Below are 16,961 nucleotides of genomic sequence, written 5' to 3' on the forward strand. Positions count from 1 at the left end.
GAACCATATATATAATATCAATTTATTGGTCCGGGCAAGGCACGCAGGTCGCACGGAGGCTACACGTGTACATATATAATAATGCACAGTTGGTTAAGACAACATTGTACCCCAAATTAAGACTCCCCAAAAGCATTAACTCAAACAAACCAAATGTATTACAAATGAAAGTTGCTTTAATTCTGGGACATGTGAAGCTAATGGGAGAGTTATATATGTTGAATGAAGGCCTCGTTCCTGCCAGTGATATGTAACATCAAAAAACTATGAACCAACCATTGATATGCTCTGATTTTGAGATAAACCTCTAGATTAAGATGAGGGTATGGATTTTCTAGTCCCTGCCAGTATATGGTATTGGTTCTTCACTTGGAAGAAACTGGCTATGACATACCCTGACTGATCCCTCACCTGCTTCGCTCAACGCCAAGCGATCCCGGACCTGACAACAATATTCATGGGAGCTCTGAAGTAAGCTTCCGATACTTGAAATGTATGCATGACAAAGCAATAAGGACATTCTTGGGGGTTTTAATGTCAGTTAACTCGATAGAGGAGCTTGAGCTTGACAGTGCAGCCCCATAGTTAAGGGTCACTGACAGCCAAAATGTCATGCCGCCGCAACTCACCAGCTAGGCACATAGGGTGAGATATATTTCTCATCTTTATTTTTTTAATTGAGAAAAAAATATACCTCGAGTTATATTGGAACAATGAAGGACCTGTATCAATTTATTGGTCCGGACACGCACGTTGCACGGACGCTACACGTGTACATATATTAATAATGTAGCAATATTGAAAGTGTTAGCATATAGAGTTAGTTAAGATAGCATTATACCCCAAATTAAGACTCCCCAAAAGCATTAACTCAAAAAAGCAAATGTATTACAAATCTGAAAGTTGCATTAGTTCTGGGATATGTGAAGCTAATGGGAGAGTTATATATGTTCTTCACTTGGAAGGAGAAGAAGGAGAAGGAGCCTTCGCTTTTCTTCTACCCTGAATGGTGTCTTATCAAGTCCCTACTGCTCCACCTTATCCTACAGCTATTCCCTATGAAGAAACAGACCAAACATCATAGGTATATTATATGCTAAGTTTGGGGTATTATGCGATCTTAACTAGCTCTATATGCTCAAACTTTTTATATCGGTATATTATTGTATACATGCATATGTCCACGTGTAACGTTCGTGCAATATGCGTATCCGGACCAATATATTGACATCACATATATAGGGGTGCGTTACAATGCTAATTTTTCTTAAATTACTAACTTGTTAACTCATCAACGCAGTGTATTAAACATGTCAATACGATCACATTAAAATGTTAACACAAATTTGTGTGGACATTTTAATATACTGTGTTACATTTTAAATATGAATGTCAACAAAGTGTATTAAAATATCAACTAAGTTTATGTTGACATTTCAACGTCATCATGTTGACATTTTTAATATACTGCATCGATGAGTTCGTAATCAATAAATAACCAAATCCTAATGCATAACTAGACTAGATTATCATGTTTGGAGAAAACCTTAATAAAATAGTTGGAGAAATAATATTTGATGGGGACACTGAGCTCGTTCTTCGGTCGGTGCTCATGGACTGCGCTCCTCAACTCTACCGTCAAGCGAAGGTGCTCCTCCAGCCACCGCGTGCACATGTTGAACAACGCCACACATAGAAAATTTCAATTATATCCAAATGAGTTATTGTCTACCCCACATTCATTATTAGAAATTTCCATGATACCAAGTTTTAAATTTTAAATTCCATGAGACATTGAGAATTTTAATTCAATTTTAAATCTAAATATTTTGTAATACTAAGGGCACCCGCAACGTTGTGCCGTTGCGGTTCCTATGCCGTTCCGGCGGAACGGTTCCGCTGCGGCACGCGTTGCGGGGTGCGTTCCGTCGCCGTTCCGTGCCGTGCCGTGTTCCGTTCCGGAGGAACGCGGAACGGAACGTTCCGCCACGCGCCGAGGCGACATGGCGGCCTCCCATTCGACGCGTGAAGCCCACTCGCTGCCCCGCGAGTGGGCTTCGTCCGGTGACGCAATAATTCATTTTTTTTTAATTCGAATTTAATAATTTTTTTTTTTTTTGCAACGGTAATGAGACCGTTTTTTTTATATCCGTTTTTTATTATTTTTTTATTTTTTATTTTATTTATTTACTCTATAAATACTCCTATTTCATACTCATTTCAATCACAAACACACATCTATTCCTCTCTATTTCCACCCCAATTTTCATCTCAAATCAACTATATTTTCCTTCTCCCAAATTTAATCAAACTAATGGATCCTTATGAACAAATGCGTCAAATATTGGAACAATCACTTGAAGAAGATCGACGACGGGAGGCGGAAGAAGCCGCGCCGCCCCAACGACGCTCCCGTACGTACATCCATCGTAACCGGGAGGAAGCCGCCGCAAGGTTAGTACGCGACTACTTCTGCGATAACCCGGTTTGGGGAGATACGTACTTCCGTCGCCGTTTCCGCATGGGGAAACCGTTATTTCTCCACATCGCGAATACTTTGGCAGCCCGGGAAGAGTTCTTCCAGGAAGGGTTCGACGCGGTCGGCCGTCCCAGCCACACGACGCTGCAGAAATGTACTGCAGCAATCCGCCAGCTTGCGACTGGACAAACGGCCGACATGTTCGACGAGTACCTCCACATCGGAGACAGCACTGGGCGAATGTGCTTGCTCAAATTCTGCCAAGGCGTCCGGGCAGCCTTCACCGACGAATTTCTCCGAAGGCCAAGCACGACCGATTGTCAGTTCCTGCTCAACCTTCACGAAACAGTGCACGGATTCCCCGGGATGCTCGGCAGCGTCGATTGCATGCACTGGCAATGGAAGAATTGCCCGGTGGCGTGGAAGGGGTCCTACACGAGTGGCCACAAAGGTACCCACCCAACCGTTATACTTGAGGCCGTTGCCGACTACCGCCTTTGGATCTGGCACGCGTACTTCGGGGTCCCCGGGTCGAACAACGACGTAAACGTGCTCCACCAGTCCGACCTCTTGACCGAAGTTTTGGATGGTAAAGCGCCGGCCATCAACTTCGTCGCCAACAACCGGCTTTATAAAATGGGGTACTATCTCGCCGATGGCATCTACCCGAAGTGGCCTACCTTCGTGAAGACATGCAGTGGGTCTGCGAACCCAAAGCAGGCTCTTTTTGCGCAGAAGCAGGAGGCTGCTCGCAAGGATGTGGAGAGGGCGTTCGGGGTTCTCCAAGCGCGCTTCAATATCATCAAAGCCCCGGCTCGTACGTGGTTCATGGAAAATATGGTCGACATCATGTATACGTGCATAATCTTGCACAACATGATTGTCCAAGACGACCCGAGGCGGGAAATTGGTTCGACGACGAATCCCCCGGAAGCTCAACCGCAAGTAGTCCGCCTCGAAGTGGAGCGCATCCGTCTATACAAGAACGGTTATCTATTCGTGCAAGGACACGCGACTCTAGTGCCCACACCCAACTCCAACATGATCTAATTGAGCACATTTGGGCAAATTTTGGCGGATGAAATTATTAAAATTGTGTACTTTTATTTTTTTAGGATTTTAATTGTGTGCTTTTTATTTTTTTAAGTTTAAGTTGTAATTTTTTTAAATGTTGTGTGTTTTTTAATAAAGTGTGTTTATTTTTTAAAGTGTGTTTATTTAAATTGAATTGGGTTGGAAATAAATAAAAAAATGAAATTGAATGAATAGTAATTTAAGGAACGGTTAAGGAACGGAGGGTTGCAGGTTCCGTTCCTTAGTTAAGGAATGGAGTAAAAAAGTACAGTGGGGCCCTCAAATAGTGATTTAAGGAACGGTATAGGAACGGTATAGGAACAGCGTTGTGGATGGCCTAACTATTGAATTTGGAATTGAAGGTACCAACATTTCAAGATACCAAATTTTATTTTTTGGGTACTATCTTTATTTAATTAAGAGTGGCGAACGGAGTATTTTTTTTGACGATTAAGATTGTATTAATGTCAAATTAAGCAAGATGAGAGAGGGTCAAGCACATGTCGAGCAGAACTGGATTTCCAATCCTACAATCTTCCTTTCTAAGCAATGTTTCTCTTTCTAGCTTCATTTACCCTACTGAATCAAGTGATTTGCAATTGCCGTGGGATTCTGGTATTAGCAATTCGAGCTTCGGATTTTGTTGATATTAGCTCGTCAAGCTAATCACCACTTCTTTGCTAATCCGTGACTGTTTCACGGAAAATTTAGATTTGATTCACCGTTTTTTTCAATTTTCCGTCTGATCACCGATCTATTTGTCTCGTGTCAGAGTAATTTAAATTTGAATCGAGTTTCTCCGATGTTTTGCGTGAATGCAGAAGATGCGGCTGAAATGTAGAGTGTGGAGAGATTGTTTTGTGTTAGTATATGATGTGAACATTGTGAGGTTTCGGAATTTGAAATGCTGAGCCCTAAATTAGGAGCTCGGTTAGAGCGGATGAAGCGGAGGTCGAATTCTGGGAAGTTTCATCATAGATGGAAGCGGAAATTCTTCGCGTTACTTTTGATTGCGATTTGTCTCGCGACGTTTCTGTTGATGGAATCGGAGTACAGTAGGATTAAAATGCCTCCGTTAATATCTCCGCCGCTGCAGAAGCCGAAGATTGCTTTCCTTTTTATTGCTCGGAATCGGATCCCTCTGGACATTGTTTGGGATGCATTTTTTCAGGTAGTTATTAGTATCCTCTTACTATGGGAAACTTTTTTTATACCATAAGCGGTCTTAATCCGGTTATTGCTCTTTCTTCTTCTATGCTTTATTAGTTTACAATAGTCCAAATTCCAAATCATCAGTTTCCTAATGTGTCGCATTGGCAGACTAGGGATTTTCAAAATTATTTTTGTATCACAATATTGAGCATATATGTATCATAGGAGTAATGAGAAGCTCCTATGATTCATTGACTGTGCTGTGATCGTCTCAAAGACCAATAATAGCAATGGTGCATCAGTAAAAAATTTCATTGAAGTTCAAAAATACTTGAATCAAGCATGATCTGCGTACTTTTTTCGCTAGTACTAAAATGACTTAACTCCTTGAATTTATCGCAGGTGCAAATGTATTGGCAATAAGCAAGGTTGTTACATGTTTATAAATAATTTAATGATACTACTTGCACATCTATGTGTACCTTTCCCCCATTTAAGGTCTTGGTTATTTTTCTTGATAAGGGGGCAAGAGACGAATGTTTATAACTCTTGAAGTTTTGAACTTTTCTAAATTTATTAACAATTCCTATTTGAAAACTGAAGGACCAAATTTGAATGTGCTGTTATGCTTTCATGTAAACCAATGCATTAATTAGGGGTGATGATCTCAGATTTTGTCTTATTGTTGTACCTTTGTTTCTGAGGAGCATGATGAATTAGTTGTTCTGTTGGGAAAACACTGGAGTGCAATCTTGTCTTCACTACTTGTAGCATATGATAGCTTTTGACAGATGAACATCTAAGATTATAATTTGATCTAATTGGAAGTGTCAGTTGTGTTGTCTTCTATTCTGCGAACCAGGGGCAGTAGTTATTTTAAGTACTATACATCACACTTACTTGTGTGGGTGGGTTGTTAACCACTTTTTGGTTGTGTTAATTATATAGTCAAATGATCAAATAAATATTGAGAAATGTTGCCTTTATTCATGAAAACGTTTTCTTGCAGTACATTTTATAGAGATCTTCCACTTCAATCTACTGAACTTTATGTTGTTTTGCAGGCTGACACAGAGAATAAATTTTCCATATATGTTCATTCAAGACCGGGGTTCTTGTTGAATTCAGCAACTACAAGATCAATTTTTTTCTTAAATCGTCAAGTGAATGATAGCGTACAGGTCTGATTTTGTTTAACAAATTACTTGCCAATTTTTTCCAGTTCCTTGATGTACTGCTGTTTTGTTTATCGATATTATGGTCTTGTTCCTATATTCAGTTTAAAAGAAATAAATTGGATATATAATCTGTGATACTCTTTTAGCATTACTTCGATTTGTTTGTTGATTGACTTTATAAGAACATCGCCGTCTATGTTTTATTAGCCTTTCAAGTGAATCTAGCCAGTGATGCTTTATTAGGTAGATTGGGGAGCAGCAAGCATGATCCAGGCCGAGCGTATTTTGCTTCGAAGTGCACTGATGGATCCTTTCAATGAGCGATTTATTTTCCTTTCAGACAGGTGAAATCTAATTTTTTCTGTGTGATAATAAGTGTCCTATAGTTTTCTGTATTCACTTTTTGCTTTCTTGAATTTATAATTTTTCAGTGACAAAAAGACGAGCAACTCATCTGTTATAATTTTTTCTGTTGCAGCTGCATACCTCTCTATAACTTCAGCTACACATATGACTATTTAGTGTCAACCCCAAATAGCTTTGTAGACAGGTAATGCTGATGCATATTCCTTGATCTCTCTATTTACCTGTGAAATTATTAATAACTTCATTTACTGGTGTATCTTTCTTTTTTTAGCTTTTGTATATGAATTTTTATCTTTCCTTGAGTCTTTCCTCCTTGTTTTTTATTTCCAATAAACAATTTGTTTTGGATGCACATTACGTCCGAATTCAATTAGCTTATGATACCTCCTTAACTCGTGGTTGTGGTTACAGTTTTGCTGATAAAAAGGAAAGTCGTTACAATCCAAAAATGTATCCAATGATTTCTGTTGACGACTGGAGGAAGGGGTCTCAGGTGACTTGTGATTTTGATCTTCACAGAGTTGAACTAGTGTGAACAATACATTCTGACAGAAAAAGATGTGAAAATAGAAATCAGCAAAATAAAAACTACACATTTGCTACTTATAGATATGGCTTGTTATGTCTTTTATTCTCAATCTGTCTTTTGTTTTTGCAGTGGGTTGTTTTGACCAGAAACCATGCCACGGTTATAGTTGAAGACAAAACTGTGTTCTCTATGTTTCAGTTACAATGCAAGGTTGGTATAGTTCTATTAGAGAAGCTCTAATTTTTCTTTAGAGAAGCTCTAATTTTTGTTCGGCTACAGCCATAAACCCTTGGGTTTTTTTTTCTGCATGTTCTATTCTCTAAGGAAAAGGAAAATATTTTATCCATCTTTTCTATTATCTTGGATCCTGACTGCATTTTATCTTATTAGATGGGGCAATTATATTTATTTATTACGCCCTCCATCCCCAAAGATATATTTATTTATTATCTTGGGTTCGGCATGAGTTTTAATGTAAAATTGGTAAAGTAAGAGAGAGGTAGAGAGGAAAAGTAATTAAAGTATTGTTAGTGGAGAATGGGTCCAACCTCATTAGAGAGAAAAGACTTTCCAAAATTAGAAAGTGCATATTCTTGTGGGACGGAGAGAGTATAAAACATGGAGGGGCAATTTAGTGCTTCATTAATAAATTAATATAATTTGCTATATAAATATACATGTATGTGGGAAATTGAGGTGGGCCATTTTCCCTTCTCATTAGAATTAGATCCGTCCCTGGGTATAGTGACTTTTTTTTGCAACATTGTCTGAAAAAGAGCTATAAATATTTTTCTGTTCGAAGATTCTCGCTGCTTGCTTAAACTTGCCTTGATGTTGTAACTTGGTACTTGTTTCCGTACTCTGGACTTCCTAAAGGGGCGTTAATTTTGAGAATATATTAGATTCCCAATTCATAGGATTGAGCATTTGAAGGATTACATGATCAAACATGATCAAACAAGCTCAACATGGTTTGGTTCATCCTATGTAAGCATCCCCTAAGGGAATTAACTGATCAAAGGGCAAAGATAATTAATCAGAGTCCGTAAAGGATCTCATTCACCTTATTTTGATGAATAATCCTTTGGCAAGTCCTTGAGTGAGGAAAAGTTCATATCTGCTAAATTCTGCCATTAAAATTCTACATGCACTTAGATGTTGAAATGCTCAGTATCTCTATTAGCATGCTTTATGAACAATGTTTGCTACTTTTCATAATAATTCATTCAAAAATCATTATCACTGGAGGCTGACATGGACATTTTTATCGAAGGAGTATAAATTTTCTGTTGCTGACTTGTTCCTTTTCCTTTCCTTTTCAAAAACAGAAGAAGCCTCCTGAATTTTGGCGAGATCATCCCATTGTAAGTCTTCTCTCTGTTGTTTATTTCCTATCACCTATCAATTGGAACATGATTAACTGCAGTAGTCATAAGTAGTAGTGCGTACCTATGGATTTCTTTTCATGATTGCTGATTTTTTTTGTGATCGCAATCATTATTTAATTAGGACAAATTTTTGACTCTACTATCTTCGTTCTGCAGCCTGCCGGTACATCAGCTGAACATGATTGTATACCTGATGAACACTATGTTCAAACCTTGCTTACTGTAAGCTGATATCATTAAATGTTAGCTGTTAAATGTTATCAATGTCCATTGATTGTCTTTTGTCTGTTCAGCTAAAAGGCCTAGAAGGAGAAATCACAAGAAGGTCACTGACTCACAGTTCTTGGGATCTAACATCTTCAAGGGATCCTCATAGGAAAGGATGGCATCCAGTCACTTACAAGTTGGCCGATGCTACTTCCAGACTTGTCCAGTCCATCAAGGTAGCTTTTCTGCTGTTTTGGATATATTCCCATTTTACTTCCTACACGTTTCCATTCCCTTGAGCATTAAGGCTACACTTACCATCCCTGGTCCCTCAAATAAACTTTCATTTAAAGGTTAAAAAAATTGAAGCCTTATCTCCGGCTTACTCTCATTGGTTCAAACTCATAAATTAGGGTTTTGATGGATCTTACTTTGACTTATAAGTTGTAACTAGTATTTCAATATTCAAGGTTTTAATCTTCTCATGAAACTTATTTCTTGTAGGGAACATTAGTAAGAACAAAATGATATTATTTCCATGCTGGTGACTTGGTGCTGATTGATTTATTTCTTTCTTTCTGCCTCGAATACTTAAATCAAGTAAGCCGCGAGTCTAGTCACGTAGTATGTAATTCACTAGGCCCTCTGCATTCCTCTCTGACTATGACTCAGCTTGTGATAAACTGTATTGTTTCCTCGGTTTCATCTCGGTATAGTAGCTTTCCACCTTTCGGATTGGCTCAGCTGCAAATTAATACTCTCTCCATTCCATAGTAGTAGAGTCATTTTTCTATTTTAGGCGTATCATAGGAGAGTCATTTCCTTTTCTTAGTAAAATGTAACACATTTTCTTACATCTCACTCTCTCTTACTTTATTATCTCTACTTTTTCCCCTCTTCTAATATATTTTCTTTTTATTTAATAGTAATACATTGCACACATTTTTCTTAATCTCCGAGTCGGAAAGGAATGCCTCCATTACTATGGAACGGAGGGAGTACTAATTTTGCTATGAACGTATAAAAAATTTACAATTCTAAAATTTTAACAAAATCAATAGGAAAATAGGCACACAAAACTTTTTGAGGCTTCATATACGCATTTTCTGCAGGCCATAGATAACATCTATTTTGAGACTGAGTACAGAAGAGAATGGTGCACTAGCAAGGGGAAACCCTCTCCATGCTTCCTTTTCGCCAGGAAATTCACGCGCCCTACTGCCTTACGTCTTCTTAATATGGTGAGTTCATTATATTCATTGCGTTTATATAAGAACGATAATTATTGATGACCTACATAATAAGGAACCAATAGTAATGATTGAAATTTTATGTTTCTGCTGTAAAACACTTTGTTTGTGGCTGCAGTCTGCTTTCGGGTTTATCAAAGAAGCTACAACTTGAGCACAGATACCACACTGAGATTAGCAACTGGAATTCATACATGTGAATAACATTAGCTAGTGAGTCATCCATACAGTTGAAGATCAATGTCGAAAAGAGTTGTATTTCGTGATGTAATTGTTGTAACTAATGTTGTTTTACTAATATCTTTCATATGTTCCTGTGAGATGTCAATGTTAGGTGCATTCTTAGTTCTTCTGGTTTGTTAGCATAAGGGGAACCTCAAATATTCAGTAGTAGCCATCTACATTTTTAGTTCACTATCTTCATTTTTCTTAGCCTGAAAAATTCTTCCAGAGTTGATTGTTTGGATACTTTTGATGTAGAAACTTAAAAAAGTTGCAGTAATTCTGAATTGCGTTTTCTGGCCCAAAATACTATTAACAGTTGTGGAGTTTCTTCGAGGTCAATGACTCACCCAACCCAGATAGGGCTTTGGGCCGTGCCGAGTCGTTTGCCCCTTCTACCTACCAATAACCACTACAGAGCATTGTTAAACGGCAAAGGAAAGGATTTGGGTAAAAGCTTGATTGTTTCTCATTACCAACGTATAGGTTAAATATATGATTACAAGTCTTGTATATGGTAACTAAATCATTGTACTCTATACATGATATAATCAATCCCTTGATATAGGTAATTGATTCTTGATTTATTCTTTCCTAACTTAATGAAATCTTTTTCTTTATTCTAACACTCCCCCTCAAATTGAGTAGTGGGATCCCCGATACTCAATTTGCCAAGAACATCTTCAAGACTCCTCGAACTAACCGCCTTGGTTAGTATATCTGCCAACTGATCTTCCGAACGCACAAATGGGAACTCGACCACTCCCTCTTCAATCTTTTCCTTGATGAAGTGTCTATCCACCTCAACGTGCTTTGTTCGGTCATGTTGCACGGGATTCTCTGAAATGCTTATAGCGGCTTTGTTATCGCAGTATAACTGACACTTACTTGGAGTAGAGTCAATCTCTGTCATCAATTTCCTTAGCCACATGATCTCAGTCAGACCACTCTTTATTCCTCTAAATTCTGCCTCTGCACTAGACAGAGCTACCACCTTCTGCTTCTTGCTTTTCCACGTTACCAAATTTCCTCCAACGAATGTGAAGTAGCCTGAGGTCGATCTTCTATCCACTGGATTACCTGCCCAATCTGCATCAGTATATCCATGGATTTCTAAGCTTTCATTTTTCTTGAACACTATTCCATAACCAACGGTTCCCTTCAAATATCGAACTATCCTCAGTGCAGCCTCTAAATGTTCGGCCTGGGGTTGATGCATAAATTGGCTCACCACCCCTACAGCATAGGCAATATCAGGTCTAGTGTGAGATAGATAGATGAGTCTCCCAACTAAACGCTGGTACCGCCCTCGATCTGCTGCCTCAGCTCCATCTTGTATCCTTAGGCCATGATTTTGCGCAATCGGGGTCTCGACTGGTTTACACTCTAGTAGGCCTGTCTCTGCTAGAATGTCCAAGATGTATTTCTTCTGCCGCAAAAATATCCCTCGCGGTGAGCGGAGGACTTCAATTCCCAAGAAGTACTTCAGATTACCTAGATCCTTCATCTCAAATTCTTTAAAAAGCTTTTCCCTCAAACTCTTTATTTCCTCTGCATCATCACCTGTAATAATCATGTCATCAACATACACAATTAAACAGGTAGTCTTCCCTTCGTGCCTCTTCAAGAATAGTGTATGGTCTGAGTTGCTCTGTCTATATCCATAGCTCTTCATTGCGTCAGCAAATCTACCGAACCAGACTCTCGGTGATTGCTTCAACCCATACAGAGTTTTCCTCAATCTGCATCCTTCACCTACTTTAAATTCATTAGAAAAACCTGGTGGTGCCTCCATGTAAATTTCTTTCTTCAACTCTCCATGAAGGAAGGCGTTTGTGACGTCGAACTGGTATAGTGGCCAATCTCGATTAGCGGCAATGGAGAGTAGTACTCGGATTGTGTCCATCTTGGCTACTGGAGAAAAAGTTTCAGAGTAATCTATTCCATAAGTCTGAGTGTACCCTTTAGCCACCAGTCGAGCTTTATACCTCTCTATACTTCCATCCGGTTTCCGCTTAATGGTGAACACCCATCTACACCCAACTGGCTTCTTTCCGTCGGGTAGTTGACACTTGTCCCAAGTGTGGTTACGCATTAGAGCGTCTATCTCCTTCTTCATGGCGTCTCTCCAATGCTTGTTCCTCATAGCCTCGTCTGCCGACTGTGGGATCTCTTCCTCATCGTAGAGGGCTTCCTCAAATGCTTGAGCCATCTCAGTTAAGTGACCTTTCGCGAGATTCACGATAGAGTATCTCGCCTTTCTGTTGATTCTCTCTGGACTGTACCTCTTCGGTGGTACTCCCCTGTTCGCCCTTGGAGGTAGTATATATCTCCCAGTGTCAGGATCGATTCCCTCAATTTCATCTGTTTCAACCTCTTCAGGTTGGACGTTATCCTCCCCCTGAGTCTCATCCACCACATTAGATCCAATAATCTCATTGACAGGAGCAAGAGTACTTACATCCGATATCAGAAGCGGAGAGTCGTCATCAGGACTTGTGTCACCTGCTGCTTCAGTCTGCACCACATCAGAGACTTGCCCAGCGGAGTTGCGTACTGCTTCCTCTGGTAGGTCCGCTTCTGGTACACTTGGCATTGACACCCAGCTTAGTGGGTCACTAATGTTTTCCCTATTATCACTCTCCCCCTGACTACTAAGATGGGTGTAGAAGTACTCCGATTCAAGAAAATCACAGTTCATGGTCGTGTACATACGGTTAGACTTAGGGTCAAAGCACCTATAACCCTTTTGGTTTACCCCATAGCCTACAAATACACATTTAATAGCACAAGGGGATAGCTTTGTTCGTTCATGTTTCGGTATATGGACAAAGACTGAGCAGCCAAAGACACGGGGTGCCAGAGAAAGGTGTTGGGGAACAGTTGTCTGTAGGGCTAGGATATCGGTTGGTGTTTGGAATTGTAGGATATGGGTAGGTAGCCGATTTAGAAGGTAGGCGGAAGTGGCAAGGGCTTCAGGCCAGAAGTTTTTTGGAACTTGTGACTCGATGAGCATGGCTCGGGTCATTTCTAGTAGGATTCTGTTTTTTCTCTCGGCTACCCCATTCTGTTCGGGAGTGTGGGCACATGTGGTTTGGTGTATCATTCCCTTTTCTAGGATGAACTGTTTCATTTTGGAATTGATGAACTCCCCCCCATTATCAGATCGAAGGATTTTGATGGATTTTTGGTATTGTGTTTGGACAAGGTTATAGAAGTGGATAAAGTGTTCAACAACTTCAGATTTATGCTTCATAAAATATGCCCAAGTCATACGGGTACAATCATCCACAAAGATAAGAAAGTATCTAAAGCCCTGCCCCCCGATTACTGGTGCGGGTCCCCAAACATCCGAATGTATTAAATCAAAAATGGTTTCAGTACGAGAATTACTCAAAGGATAAGAGTTTCTATGGCTTTTGGCCAAAACACAAGTCTCACAATACATGTTCGATTTTGGAATAATATTAGGAAATAGCATTTTTAAATAACCCGGAGAAGGATGTCCTAAGCGTCGGTGCCAAAGCCAAGCTTCCCTGTCAGCAGGCCCGTGAGTTAGCATGGCAGCTCCTTTTTGGGCTATCTCATCCACGTAGTACAGCCCGTTGCTTTCAGTGCCACGCCCAATAATCTCTCCGGTCCTGATATCCTGTAATAGACAGAAGTTTGGTTGCATCAGCAGTGTACAATTTAATTCTCGTGTTACATGGCTTATCGACAATAATTTATGGGAGAGTGAAGGAACATGCAAACAATTAGATAACTCTAAAGTTGGAGAAATCTTCACAGTCCCTGCCCCTTCTACAACAGTAAATTCCCCACTAGCAGTCTGAATATGAGATAAATGAGGTTTATGAGGTTTAGTAATATCCGACTTATCATAAGTCATTGTATCAGTAGCCCCGCAATCAAAAATCCACCTATTAATTTTTTCAGACCCTACAGATGCTGTACACGCAGTCCCAAAATTTTCTAGTACTTGAAACTGATTTTTACATTCAATTGGGGTTGATTTGTATTTTTCAACACAACTGGGGGTCAATTTAATATTTCGGAAAGTGTTTGGGGCAGAATTGAAAGATGAATTGATATGGGGTAATTTTTCGAAATAGCATAAAGGTTGAGGGTTAGGTTGTAAACCTAACCCTAATACCCCGTTACCTCCCGCCGCTTCGTCCATTTCCTCTTCTGGTCGGACCCCTGCAGCGGCGAACTGGGCAACTCCGGCTGTCTTCGGTGGTCCTCCAATCGGTTGTTCGTTGCCCCGAGCGTGAGCGGCCGCATCGCGGTTGCCCCCGGTGGCGGCGTGGTTCGCTGCTCCTCCATCTGCTCCGACAGCCGCGGCGGCGTGTCCCTTGCTCCACGGTGGGCGAGCGGCTGACGGTTTATGTTTCGATTCCCACCATTCCGGGTACCCCACTAATTCGAAACATTGGTCCCTCGTGTGCTTTCGTTTTCCACAGTTTGTACACACTAGTTTGGATCGATCTTCATCCATTCTCCGTTCATCGGGGGTTCGTTGACTCCATCCTCCGTTTCCACTACCGCCGCCGCGGCGTGGAGCATTGGAGTGGTTCGGCCTTCGCGCCGTGAAGAACCCTGCTCCGATTCCATCGGCTTGGGTTCGTCCGTCTGCAGGGCGAAGGATCTCCGATCGAATATCCTCCCTTTTTACTATATTGTATGCTTGCTCGGCTGAGGGAAGTGGCTCCATCTTTAGCACCTCTCTTTTTACTAATTCATACTTATCATCCAATGCAGTGAGGAATTGATATAATCGGTCTTGTTCTGTCTCTTCATTGTAGATTTTGATATCCTCCGGATACTGCATTCGGTTTGGCCGTTTCTGGTCGATTGCAGTCCAGATCTCGTTGAGATCGTTCCACACTTCCTCCAATGTGGAGTTCCCCTGTTTTAAAGTGCTTGCTCTTCGGTGAAGGTCGTAGGTTTGCAATGAATCTCCGCCACTCTTGTATGTTACAGCCAGGCTGTCCCATATATGTTTTGCCGTCGGTTGTTGAGCGACTCGGCTGACCAACTTGGTTTCGATGTTTTGAACAAGCCACGTAAATACACAATGATCGGCTTCCTGCCATTGTGTAAACGTTGGATCTGTTCTTGGTGGTGGGGATGGGACTCCAGTGATGTGAGATACCATCCCCCTTCCGCTTATTGCGTTATGCATCAGGATGGACCATATCGAGTAGTTGTCTCCGTTGAGTTTGAACCCTACTGTCAAGGGTTGAGAATCGGTTCTGTATGTGTTTTTTTCTGGTTTGGTTTCGGGGATTTCTGGTGGTTTGTTGTGCATAAGATTCTTACGCATGAAGTTAGAAAAGAGGCGTGCAAACTCATCCGCTTCGGATGTGTTCTGGCCGCCGGTTGCCCCTTTTTCGGGATCTGACATGGTTTTCTTTCACAGGTTCTTGGTCAAGAGGTTGGGAAGGGATTATGAGCGATGATGATATTGATTCTGAGCTCCCAGAATCGTTGCTGGCTCTGATACCATGTTAAACGGCAAAGGAAAGGATTTGGGTAAAAGCTTGATTGTTTCTCATTACCAACGTATAGGTTAAATATATGATTACAAGTCTTGTATATGGTAACTAAATCATTGTACTCTATACATGATATAATCAATCCCTTGATATAGGTAATTGATTCTTGATTTATTCTTTCCTAACTTAATGAAATCTTTTTCTTTATTCTAACAAGCATATGACACAGACGCAGTCCCGATGGCTCCATGTTCTACTTTTTTATGTCATTGTTATTCATGCTGCATGAAAATAAAGAAAAGTGGTTTTATTAATGAATAAAGAAGTTAGTTATGCAAAAGGAAGGAATATATGCGAGGTGATCATCCAAGATGAATCTGTCTCTCGAAAATTCTGGTAAATATGACATAATGCTCGTGAAGAATATTTTTGTGAAACAATTAATGCAACTAACCATACTATTTAGCCATGGAATCTTCATGTAAATATAGTACTATTAGGGGTGTTCGGTTTGCAAGATTGTATCCCAGATTAAATATGTAATGTGTTTGGTTCATGAGATTCAATCCCACAATTCAATCCTAAATGGATAATAAAGGGATAATTAGTCATAGCTAATCCCCTATGACTAAAATATTCTCATAACTTGCTTGCCGATTTTTCTCTTTCATTTTTACATCACTTGCTTGCCGATTTTTGTACTAATTTACTTTAACAAACTCTGAACATTGTACTAGTCTACTTTAGCAAACTCTGCAAAATCTCTCTCTTCTTCATTCCATTGAGCAACACGTCTCACCAAGTACAACGGTGGTCCTCTACCTTAGCTGGCATGCTTGGCTCAATCACAGTTGTAGCTCGTGTGAGCTCTCGGATTGGTTCTTTTGGTGCAGCAGCCTTTGTCGTATCTTTTATCTTTTCTGTCGCCTTGGCTCGTCTGGAGTTGATGACTTGTTTATCACGCGTAATCTCAGCATTGCAAGCAGCAGCTTGATCAACTCGCCATGCAGCGGCTTGATCGACAGCTTGATCAACTTGGCATGTAGCGGCTTGACCAACAACTTGATCAACTTGGCTTGCAGCACCTTGACCAACTTTGTTATTTCTTCCAGCTTGATCAACTTGGCATGCAGCGGCTTGACCAACAACTTGTTATGCAGCGGCTTGACTGGTTCTTCCAACAATTCTCACATCCATGTCTCCTTCTAAGAACACCAATCCACTTCCTTCTGATATTTTTTTAAATTCAGAAATTTATTTCATACTCCACATCATTCTTTCTCCCAATTGCACAACTTCTCTGAAATTTTCTTTCACTAAGCACAACATCATCACAAATCCAATTCACCCAAAATTTGGAATTCTCCGGCGACCACCAGTCCTATACCCAATTTTTTTTCTCTTCAAATTTCGAATCTACTAGCATTGGGTTTGAATTCGATATCCGAACAATTTCCCTCGATTCAACCTTAAAGCGAATTAGTCAGTAAAAAATCTCAGATTTCATATGGTGAATTAATTACAAAGAAACTAATTACTGTACTAAAAATTGAGAAGATACCCTTTGGAGAAAGAAGGTGAATGGTGATGTATTGTGGAATTTCACTCCGAACAATAA

The 16,961-nt window shown here is 40.2% G+C and overlaps 1 protein-coding gene and 1 long non-coding RNA gene across 3 annotated transcripts; one reads left to right on the forward strand and one right to left on the reverse strand.

Moving 5' to 3' along the window:
* The first annotated feature begins 4,008 nt into the window (after positions 1 to 4,008).
* LOC121775011 (glycosyltransferase BC10-like) lies at positions 4,009 to 10,065 on the forward strand. 2 transcript variants are annotated; one of them, XR_006045087.1, is made up of 11 exons: positions 4,009 to 4,724; positions 5,770 to 5,886; positions 6,127 to 6,227; positions 6,362 to 6,433; positions 6,661 to 6,742; positions 6,908 to 6,988; positions 8,107 to 8,142; positions 8,323 to 8,388; positions 8,460 to 8,609; positions 8,878 to 8,973; positions 9,486 to 9,614. XR_006045087.1 is itself a non-coding variant. In XM_042171942.1 (11 exons), exons 1-11 carry the CDS (start codon positions 4,458 to 4,460, stop codon positions 9,775 to 9,777), a joined length of 1,137 nt encoding a protein of 378 aa, XP_042027876.1. In that variant the 5' UTR covers positions 4,011 to 4,457; the 3' UTR covers positions 9,778 to 10,065. The 2 variants fall into 2 exon arrangements, 1 of the variants encoding a protein (XP_042027876.1); XM_042171942.1 differs by lacking the exon at positions 8,878 to 8,973 and adding an exon at positions 9,742 to 10,065 and having other exon boundaries at positions 4,011 to 4,724.
* Positions 10,066 to 16,264: 6,199 nt separating this feature from the next.
* Positions 16,265 to 16,961, reverse strand: LOC121775014. The gene is made up of 2 exons (XR_006045090.1): positions 16,905 to 16,961; positions 16,265 to 16,811 (listed from the first exon to the last, which is right to left on the reverse strand). It is a non-coding gene; the product is annotated as an uncharacterized LOC121775014 (long non-coding RNA).

This window comes from Salvia splendens, chromosome 17 (assembly GCF_004379255.2).
Source record: "Salvia splendens isolate huo1 chromosome 17, SspV2, whole genome shotgun sequence".
Taxonomy (NCBI): domain Eukaryota; kingdom Viridiplantae; phylum Streptophyta; class Magnoliopsida; order Lamiales; family Lamiaceae; genus Salvia; species Salvia splendens.